This window comes from Brachyistius frenatus, unplaced genomic scaffold (genome assembly GCF_029030835.1).
Source record: "Brachyistius frenatus isolate BFR_SWC_R1_liver_20210118 unplaced genomic scaffold, ASM2903083v1 Contig_61, whole genome shotgun sequence".
NCBI classification, from domain to species: domain Eukaryota; kingdom Metazoa; phylum Chordata; class Actinopteri; family Embiotocidae; genus Brachyistius; species Brachyistius frenatus.
The window spans coordinates 1,905,934-1,917,191 of NW_027210660.1; the positions used below are offsets into that span (position 1 = coordinate 1,905,934).

The 11,258-nt window shown below is 42.4% G+C and overlaps 1 protein-coding gene across 1 annotated transcript; it reads right to left on the reverse strand.

The window, feature by feature from the left end:
- Positions 1 to 1,424: 1,424 nt before the first annotated feature.
- Positions 1,425 to 10,976, reverse strand: LOC138625386 (fibronectin type III domain-containing protein 7-like). Its single transcript, XM_069706273.1, has 14 exons — positions 10,920 to 10,976; positions 10,386 to 10,404; positions 9,942 to 10,199; positions 8,830 to 9,090; positions 7,975 to 8,232; positions 7,632 to 7,883; positions 6,338 to 6,589; positions 5,387 to 5,644; positions 4,662 to 4,919; positions 3,987 to 4,241; positions 3,438 to 3,701; positions 3,299 to 3,328; positions 2,641 to 2,677; positions 1,425 to 2,104 (listed from the first exon to the last, which is right to left on the reverse strand). Exons 1-13 carry the CDS (start codon positions 10,974 to 10,976, stop codon positions 2,646 to 2,648), a joined length of 2,454 nt encoding a protein of 817 aa, XP_069562374.1. The 3' UTR covers positions 1,425 to 2,104; positions 2,641 to 2,645.
- Positions 10,977 to 11,258: the final 282 nt, after the last annotated feature.

The window sequence follows — 11,258 nt, forward strand, 5'->3', positions numbered from 1 at the left end:
TTGCCAAATTAAAAATAATCGATGGTGGCATGTCGGTTTATAAGAATCTTTTTGCCCAGAAGAAAAAAGAGCGACAACAACTACCGATAACTACGTTCTTCTCTTGAAAAACCACACCTGCACCGCCGGCTTTAGAAGAAAGAACCGCTGCAGAGCGGAGTCAGGATGCAGCGGCTCAGTCAGAAGAGCAGTGAAATACACGAGTCACTATTTGTCCTACTGTACTTTGTATTTGTTTTCATAATCATTTTTCATTTTCTCCCGTTCTAATCCAATGACTCGGGTCGCAGTGGGGCGGTGCCGATCTCAGCAATATGCTTGGGCCTGTAAAAAGGTTTTGTTCTTTGGTTTCAATGTATTATGGAGTATTTCATTGTATAATAATTGTAAAAAAAAAAAAGGTTACTATATTTGATTTGGAACGTAACCCCCGCGATAAACGAGGGTTCACTGTATATTTGATTTAAAAAAAAAAAAAAAAAAACATCATATTGTGATAATAGCAATATTCTGAGTTGTTGACGCAGTGATGTCTTACTGTTATGCTGTCTAACGGTATGATCTATGTCACGTGTAACTTATGCAGAGCAGTAACAAGCACGGCTGAACAAATTAGTTCCAAAAAGGAGAGCTTCTTCAGTAGTGTTGAAGTGGTCTAGCTGGTCCATCTTTATCATCCATTTTTGTGTTTAAAGAACTGCTGTTTGACAAGCATTGCAGAAATTTCAACCAAAATGTGTTGGACATGTGCAGTAAGCTAAGACGGAGAGCCTGAGGTCAGTCATACAGGTTTTAAGGTCAGTGAAAGTCACCTCATCTGCCCTCCATGAGAAAGTTTCTCTGGTCATTTTGTTTCTGGTTTATTTTGGAGGACTGAATATATCTCATGTATTCAAGCTGTGACGGCCCTTAAGCCTCATGACCAAATGGCTGATCTTGGGAGTGGCTCATGCAGAGTGATGGCTGACATGACCAATAACCTGATGTTGGGAGTGGCTGATGAGGGCTAACACCTGGGCTGGTGTGATTTTATATATATATATACACACACACACACACACACACCAACAGAAGAAAACGTGTTACAACGGGTGCCACAGCAGTCAGTCTCTCTCTCTCTCCTCCTCTGGGTCTCTGGTTTGGTTTGACTTGGTTAGGTTTCATTTTATTTCTCACACCTGCACATCCTCATACATCCCCCCACACTACACGCATTACTGATGAACTGACTTCACACTTACTTAAGTTTTCTTGAATAAATGAATTTCATGCGTGATCACGCCTGGTCTCCACATTTTGTCCTTCCTCTGAGCCGGGTCGTGACAAATCCCCACACACCAGAACAAGATGGCTCCCCTCCATAAAGAGAAACCACACAAGATAACTGACAACACAGTGTTGTAATGCTAAAACATTGTGCTTTATTGTTCTCATCTGTCAAGTGGAAGCAAACGAATCCAAATGATGTATCATCCACAGGACTTGCCAGACATGACTCCAGGCAGACGTGATGGATACCTGCTGCCCCACTTTCACTGTGACCCTCGTTACGGTGGCACACCGGTGGCTTTACAACCAGGAGACGTGTCCCACTGCGGCCGTGTGGAGGTCTTCTACTTGGAGAAGTCCTAAGATATTATTTTAAAATGATTTTGCCTTTGAATGATCAGAATACTTTTCAAGTTTCAAGTTCTGCGTCTTTCCCCTTTTTTACTAGATATCATTACATGCTAAGGTTACTTCAAGTCTCACTGAAAGGGCCACTGTAGCGGTTAAACGTGAGTAAACGAGAGAAAGTAAAACAAACAAGCATTCCTTCCATAAAAAGTAGACAAATTCAAAACATTTATCAAATACACTGAATAAATGCCCAGAGTAACTTGTTTTTTCTTCTTTCCCTCGAAAGCCCTCTCCTTACTGTTGAATTGCTTTAAAAATTTAATATTTATTTTTCATATTTATTTGAGAGATTTTCTCTTGCAAACAGTTTATCAGACTCAACTGAGATAGTCCTAAAACAAGAGTGCTATTTCGTCTGGGTATATAGGTGTAAACGCAGTCCTCTGTCCTTGTTGATGTGGTGGTGGTGGTGGTGGGGTGTTCACTGTAGGGCAAAAAAAACAAAACACAACAGAAATATTCATGCTGGTGGGAAAAAAAAAAAAAAAAAAAAAACTCATGAAAAACCTGTACGTCAAACTCAAGAAATGTCTGTTTTGTGCAAACAAAAACAAAGTCCTATCCTTGGTGAACCTTTAAATGCTACAAATCAGAAGAGCGCTGAGTGTACTGAGTCAGAGGCTATTGAATATCGTTTCACAACCACCCATCACAGACACAGTAAGATGTCTGTGTCACATTCAGCCTCACCTGTGCTGCTCGTTCACTCAAACATTCACTCCTGTTGTTCCACCCGTGTGCTACAGCCAGCGTCAGTTTATGGCTGCTTGTGATGATGCTGTCGCGAGATACCATCCAAGTTTCATCATGTTTTTTTTTTCTTTCACCTATGTTAGCGATCGGTATCTTCACGTCAAAGAAAACGCTGTTCGTCTCGGGCTGTTGCGTGACGTGGTTGCTGTGGGAGCTCGCGTTCAGATGGCACGTGACCCGAATGGGGTTGAAAAACGGTGAACTTACCAGATTTATTTCACACTTCGTCTTCCACGTGAGATCACTTAAGAAAGAGAGAGACGACGTGTCAGTGCAGAAGCAGATTTCCAGCGGCTCATAAATGAATTACAGATATGAGACACTTTGGGAAATAAGTTTGTTGGCTTTCTTGCGAGATGGGAACATTAATACCAGTCTCATCTCTTTTTGAAGAATATGAAGCTTCAGCCAGAAGCTGATTAAATGAACTCGGAATAAAGACTCAAAACCAGGGGAAAACAATATCCTGGCTTTGTCTAGAGGTAGCAAAATCTGGGTATTATGGAGGTTTATTTTCCCAACTTGGAAACCTTACAGTGATGACAAGTCTTGCACATAACTCGCTACACAATCTGGGGATGTTTGTACACTTATGTTTTTGTGTGGAGTTGGGCTTTGAAGGTGTTCGTAGGTGGACTCTGTTACTTGTGGACACAACCAGGCTGCTGTTTCCCTCCGTTTCTAGTCTTTATGCTAAACTAAGCTAATGTATGTCTGGCTGTAGCTTCATTTTTAATGCACGGAGATAAAAATGGTACAAAGTTTCTAAACAAACTCTTTGCAACAAAGTAATTATCTGTATTTGTCGAAATGTCTTCAATTACTGCAAAACAAAACGAGAAGTTTACAGTTAGATGAAACTTACCCATGCCAGCGTTACTTCCTGGGCAGGGAACTGAGAATATAATGAAAATAAACATACGTATGCAGCTGTTACGACAGACTGTTGTATTTAAATTTGCAGTAATAATTTCAAAGTTTAAGCACTTCATCTATTTTCCCACCTGAGTATGTCCTGGGCTGGCAGAAGGTTACTTTGACCCCATACTGTCCCACCGGTGCTGCCACCACCGTGTAGACATCGCCACATGTTTTCTCCGTGATATCGCAGTACATGCTGCCGGCAGCTGCGATGCAGGTGTAGTTGGCCCCTGTCCCGTACAGCTCTACCGTGTGGTTATGGACCTGAGGGCCCAAAGAACGCCAGTACACCCTGAGGGAGTTGTTGGTCCTGCGATAGAGCTTGACGCCTGTGGGACAGCAGGCACCTATAACAAAGGGATGAGTGGGTGTAAAATGTTACATGTGGAAAATATATTTCTCATTAATGACTTTTTCTTTTTCATTGATTTTTTTTTTTTTTATTTTATTTTTTTACTTTAATAATGTAATCTGTTCTGTTTTGATGGCGTTGGTAAATTGTTATGGTAGATTGTTTTCCTGGATATCTACCGCTCGGTCCAGCCCCTAGTCTGGACTTCATGTTGGATGTGCATACTTTTTACCGCAATTGGACATTCATAGCAAATGCGCATGTATGTATTTGCGCTCACTGGATGAGAATCCATGATATTTGCACTCTGACATGTGTCCTGTGCTGCTGATGGCTTCCAGGTTGACGCTGTAGTTGGTGCCACAGGTGATGCATCCCATCAGGCAGTGGGTGTCCAGAGTGTGGCATTTAGCGTGTCCACGTGAGGATGTCAAGGTGGTTATGTAGGAGCGAGCTCCACGGCCAGGCGACCACGTCACATTGGTCATCGCCTGGGTGACCTGGGTCACGTTGACATACATGGGGCAGCACGGACCTTGGGAATGCAGAACAATAATCAGTACTGGAGCACGTCTGTGTTGGATCAGAACATGTTGATATGGTGGAGTTTGAAATTGTGGTAATTACTCTTCCATTCATTTAAAATGTCACCTAAAATAATTCATGAGGAGCCTCGGCCACTCAAATCAATCTGACATTGGAAAGTCAAAGCAGTATTTTTCATACAAGCTGGTGGCAAATCATGTCATTTAATCGCAACTGTGTTGGAAGAAAAATATGTTTTAAATAATAACCGGGATTGTAAAAAAACCCGATTAAAACGATGTGGTCCCCCACATATAAAAAGCTTCAGCGGAATGTGACCTTAGTTCATCTCTTGAATTTTGTGCCCTGTGGATTTTTCTTCTGTAAACTTAACATTTAAAAGTAGTGATGAGCAATCACACTGCCGTACCCGTTTCCAAAGGTTTACTGAATCCAGGTAAACCATTCCCCACAGCTGTGGTGGCCAATGCCGTGACTTCGTACATTGAACCGCAGAACAGCTGTGTGAGCTCACAGGATTGGTTTTTCGTCTTGCAAATGTGTTTGTCGTAGCGTCCGGTGACAGTGATGGTATAATTTGTGTTGGGGGTGTTGGGATTGGTAATGTGGACTCTGTATGTTGAGTTGTTGGTCTGCGTCATGTTCAGGATCTCTGGAGCGCAGGGAGCTGCAGCGGGACAGACAGGAAATAAATAGACTTTCGTTTAAAAAATAAACACCGAAAGCAGTGAGAAATTATTTTAAATGAATAGTTTCACATTTTAGAAAATACACTGATTCACTTTCTTGAGGAGAAATTGATACCCGTCTCTCACATCTCAATGGTAAATATCAATTTACCACCAGTAGCAGGTTAGCTTAGCTTAGCATAAAGACTAGAAACGGAGGGAAACAGCTAGCCTGGCTCTGCTCAAAGGCAACATCAGCCTGCCAGTACAAGAAAGTGAAAATGTCTATTTTCCAAAAGTGGCAAAATACTGTAGCCGTACAATGTTGTGTCTTACCTTGTTGAATACTTTTATGAGCCTATCTAAAAGAAATCTCTGCCTTCCCTCCCTTATGTGTCTAAGAGGATAAGTGAGTATTAATGCTATAAGATGCCCCTCTTCTAACTTACTGTATCCCCATCAATACCTGTCTCGTGTGCGTGCGGTGTGCAAGTGTGGTTGCATCCTCGTAACTCGCTGCAAGGTGTCACCGTCACAGAATAAACCGTGTTGCAACTCAGGTCTGATAGTGCACACACTGGCGACGTGTCGTTACAGTGGATGATGTCATTAGTCTGTGCTGCCGTTGTCTCGTACAGCTCTGCCCCTTTTACCGGTGCCCACTTGATTTCCAGGGTCTCCGTGGAAACCAGCTTAATCTTGACATCCTGTGGACAGCAAGGAACTGGGCAAAGAAAGGGCGGGGAGGAGAAATAAAAAAAATAAAAATAAATGAGAGATAATTAACACAAATGTGGTTTCATATGTTTTTGAATTAACACCCTCCAGGCAACCATTGTTTTTATTTTATGTGAAAACAGTACTTGAAACCAATACACTGCTTTTCTCCTTAAATATATCTTTTCTTTGAGTTGGGTAAAGTTGTGAGTAGCTGCTATTTTTATATCAATCATTTTCACTGATCAGAAAAGGTAAAGGTGTAACTACAGACTCGATGGCTCAGCTCCATATTCCCTATAAAAGACTTGGCAGTGATTGAATACAATAGGAATTACACCTGTGCCTTTACCATCATGAAATCTCAAATGATCTGCCTTGAAAAGATGTATTTTTAAAACATTGCCATGTGGGAGATTTCAAGGAAGCTCAGATATCAAAGCTTGAGGAGTTGGCAGACAAAAAGGGTTTCGGTTTTCGACTAATATTTCAGAAAACCAAACCCAGGAAAATACCCAAAACAAACAGGTTACGAAAAAGGATCATGTGTATTTGAGTGTTTCTTGTGTTCAAAGAGTTGTTTAACGGCAACCGGTGGATTTTCAGATTTAAGATATTACACAGATATATGACTTGGGAGTAAGCCTGTATCGGTGACGGTGTTGCTGTATATGTGGTTGCTTCTGTGCGATGGTCCTACTGGTGGTGTAGTTGCGGACATGTGCGTAGAGGCTGGAGCCAGCTTTGTTGTAGGGGAACACGCTGATGAGGTAGGTGTAGCCACACATGCAGAAAAACGGGCAGGTGGTCTCGGTGGTGTTGCACGACTTCTCGGTTCCGTCATCCCTCTTGATGAAAGCCATGTAGTGCTCCACCAGTGACACCTCATCCCACACCACTGAGCAGTTACCGGCCGTGGGCTCCTCCACCCAGTTCTCTGGGGGACATGGGTCTGTCCGAGAAAGAAGACAGTTCATGCTTAATTAGTTGAGAAGATAAATGTTCATTTACAAACAGCAGCTGGTTTAAAAAAATAAAAATAAAAAAAAAAGCTAACCGGACTGGAAAACAAAACGATCCTTGGAACTGTAACGCCTACCAACACCTTTGAATCTTACTGAAGTGGATTCAAAATGTCATTAGTTTAATGTGTACTAAAAACCAAAGTGTAAAAACAACATGTTTTTGTCTAGATTTTAATCTGTCAATTTTTGAGGTGCTTGCAGTCATATTTCAATCCATTATCACGGCAAAGCGTGAAGTAGACATGCCTGTCCACTACAGCAAATTGTGAGATAGCTACGCTTGGCTCTGTCCAGGCGTGACAGTTACAAGTTGTCCTGCTGTGAAAAATATGTCGATGAAAATAAAAAACTACTGTGTGCTTTGAGCCATGTGACTTACAGGAAAATGAAACTTTTCGCCAAAAGACGTAGTTAGTTTGGAAAAGACCACATGGTTGGGGAAACAAAAAACAACTCAACAACGGTGCTGTCACCTCTTGGATATGAACCTCTTCGTCCCGCATGGCAGTTGGTGACTAATGTCACCGAGCCAACCCTCCAGCCTACTAATATGGCACAACAATGTCCTTTCTACTTGTTCTCCATTTACGTGCGTGTAAGTTTCACGCTCACAAAGCGGGCCTATCTCACGTTGTGCTGTAGTGGACGAGCGTGTCTGTTTGACGCTTTGCCGTGATACTGGGTTGAAGACATTTTGTTGGATGGGCAAAGCCAGGATAGCCGTTACCCCCTGTTTCCATTATTTTATACTGTTGTGGCCAAGCTAAGCTACCTAGCTGCTGGTTATAGCTTCATATTTAAGCTCCAGATCTATGACTGATATGTATATTCTTCTCTAACTCTTTGCAAGAAAGCAAGGGAGCATATTTTCCCCAAATTAGAGCTATTCTTTTCAACATAAATGATTTTAATTGGACAAATGTATACAAGTACGTTGCACGTGGCTGTGGTCGTGTGTGATGTACCCACATGTGATGTAGTTGAACGGTTGCGAGGGGCTGCTGGGTCCGGCGTCGTTATAGGCTATGACAGAGACAGAGAGGTCCTGTCCACACTCCGCAGGTGTGATGTCACAGTTACTATTTGCTGAAGAACAGGTGCTGCCCTCAGTGTTCCAGGCCATGTATTTATTTGCACTACGCACTGACCCCCAGTACACAATGATCCCAAGAGAGTGACCCCGACTCATCAGGACGTGGGTCATATCCGGGGTTGGAGGACCTGGAAATGAAACAAAGGTATTTTTTATTGGATTTATTGGTACGGTTCGTTTATGTTTGCCAACCTAATTCTTGTCATTATTCTTGCTTACGTGTGATCTGGTAGACGGTGTTGTCGTCCCCGGTGCGACCCTCAGGGTCCCAGGCCGTGCACTTGATACCGTGTATACTTCCTGCTTCAAGGTTGTCAAAGGTCAACGTGGTGCTGGTGGTGTTCTGTTTGACGCGAGTGTTGGAGCCCTGTCGGATGATGCAGAGCGTGTAGAGGACGGCGTGCCTCACCGGGGGCCATGTCACAAGGATGGTGTTGTTGGTTGGGGAGGACGTCGTCAGATTGCACGCCATCACAACTACAGACAGGATCGGGTAGAGGGAAATAAGTGGCTGTTTGAAAATGAAAGGATTGAATGAACACAAAGGTTTATTACTTCGACTCTCTGTTTGCCTTTTTTGTTGTTGTTGTTGTGTGAGGTGTGAAATGGAAACAATTTTTCTGCGATCAAATTGCATCCACGTCTCCTTCAGGGAGGGAGACAACCCAGTTCTCATGGTTTCCCTTTTCATATCATGAAAATAGTATAGCGCAGTGGGAAGGATACAGTTTCCACCGTTTTTGCGCTGGCTGCAAAGAGCAGAGACTCGGTGACAATGGGCAGCGAAATGACAAACCGTTAGTGAGACGAGAAGCTTTTGTTCAACAGCAACAACAGAGAGGCTGCGTTTCACTCTTCATACACCGATTACCATATTGAGTAAACTCCCTCTAATGTGTATTGTCTGTTGAAAGTGGATGGAGAAGGTCATTATTTAATCAGAATATGGTTCATCTTGATGGTGACAAACACGCATACGTTCTAAATGGCTGCCGCGAGACCTATTTTCCCTCCTCTGTCAGGATCTGAAATGCTCGAGCCCTGGTGTGAAGAGCAGGAGACTTTCCGTCGTACCTGTTCTGGCCTCAGTGGGGTACGAGGGCTGGCTCCTCCCTCCCGAGTTCACGGACATGACGCTGAGAATGTAGTCTGTGTAGGGCTGGAGCTGCACCGTGGTACCCGGGGAGCGGGGCACGCTGGTCTCGGAGAAGAAATCCCCCGTCTTCGACTCTGCCCTCAGGATGTAGCTGGTCGCCCCGGAAACCTCTTTGAACTCCACAGTGATGCTGTCGCTGTCCTTGGAGTAGACCTGCTCAATGCTGGGCACATCCGGAGCTGAAGAGCAGATGGCAGTTACATAGATGCCAAAATAAAATAAAAGCTTTTTAAATAGGAAGAAATACAATAGTTTTATAATACTTTTCTTATATATATAATAGTCTAAATGCAGGGATGGAATTTAACTGATTATTGAACTACTTTACTTAAAGTACAATTCAACAGAATTTGTACTTGCATGTTTCTTCTTTTACTTTATAATTCTCTTCACTACATTTATTTGAAAGCTACGGTGACTTTTCACTTTACGGATTCATATTTGAAATTATTAGAAGATCTTACACATCAGTGTAGCAACCAATCATTTCCTTACAATTTTTGAATTAAGCAATTTAATTATTACGTCTGTCAAAATGGGGAAGATTTTCCCAAATAATTTTACATACAGTAGATGTCTACAGATTTTTTTACAAATGTTTAGTTATGTCGGCCCAACAGTCCCGAACAACATTATATTCAGTTTAGTGATGTGTAATGGTATTAAAAAAAACTAGAGAAAAGCATCAAGAGTAGGGAAGCTTTAACCACAGAATGGTTTGCCTTTCATTTATGATTTACAGCAAAGATCTGTTATAAATATGATGTATTGCTTCATATACACCTTCCTGACAGTTTATAAAATCATCAAAATGAGTTCCACCTCAATCAACTGCAGCATCACAATACTGCTCATATAAATATGACGAGATTAACAGGTCATTCTGTGACCGATCACTTCTAATGCAGGACTTTTAGAGGTTTTGCATTGTGGCATTAATTACCGATATAAAGTGTGAAGCGTGTTCACATTTGTGCCTCTATGTACAAGGGAGTATCTGAGTCCGAATCAGGAGTCAGTTGTTGCTAACCTGTTGTCTCCTCAGTCTCTGCACTGCTGAGCACATTGAGAGCATTGTCCATGGCCTGTAGCTGCATGGTGTACAGTGTGTTTGGTGACAGGGAGCTAACCGAGCCCATCACAGTGTTGCCACTGAACTGAGCGAAGACCGGCAGTTCTGGGGATTTCTTGGGGGTCGCTGTGATCTTGTAGGAGCTGGCACCGGTGTGGCCGCTCCACTGCACCGTCATGCTCTTTGATGTCACTGTAAACACTGACAGCGTGATGTCTGAAAGAGATAAAGAGGAAAGGCATACGGGAATGAATTTAAAGATGCCCTTTTCTTTTCTTTTTCTTTTTAGAATTTGAATCTCTTAAAAGTACTTTTCAAAGCGATGTGCATTTAAAGGACACTGTGCATTATTTGAGATTGGCATAAAGTATCTTAAGGCAAATATAAAAGAGGATCATTTACCATTTTGAGCAGCGCATATCTGAAAATGACAAAAACATGGCAGGTTAGGGAATGAAACGGGGAAACATCTTTCTGAGAAATGACAGGAAGTACAGTATTTTCAAGACAAGGATATCATTCCAAGGGTAGCAAAGCTGTTGGTATTTGACATTATATCCTGAGGCAAATTATGCCCTGTATCATATTCTCAGAGCACGAGAGGCAGCAGGCTGCACATTACCTTCACTCAACACAGATTTCAGGACTGGTCAGTGCAGGTATTTCTTTCAGGTCGGAATGAATTTGTCTATTGAGCTAAGGTTGGGCATGCCACATGCACTTGTTGAAAGCTGTGACGCTCAAAAGAGCCTGTGTTCATATGTTTCAAAAGTCCATCCTCTACACACTGTTTTTAATCTGGATATATATATAATATACACAGCATCAAAGATAGGAAAACATGCCACCTACTGCAAGTTTTTTCTTTGTAGTGTGTTTTTGTTGAAATATTTTTCGATTCGATTAATATATGGTGAGAAAATAATCATCGCTTACCTCTGTGACGGTCAATAAAAGCAAAAGTTTCAGCATCTTTAGCTGCTCTGTTCCCATGTTGTTGGTGTTGTGTTTTTCTGCTGAGCCACTGCCTGCAGGCAAGTTGTGGGATGCTGTTTCTCAAAGTGACTTCAGGGAAGCAGCCCAGGCTTCACTTTTGACTTTTTCTCTCTCTCTCTCTCTCTCTCTCTCTCTCTCTCTCTCTCTCTCTCTCTCTCTCTCTCTCTCTCTCTCTCTCTCTCTCTCTCTCTCTCTCTCTGAGATAAAACCACAGGTGCTTTATTGTTTCAGAAAATACCAAAGGGCCCAAAGGCTGTAACTCCTCCCCTCAGGGGTGTT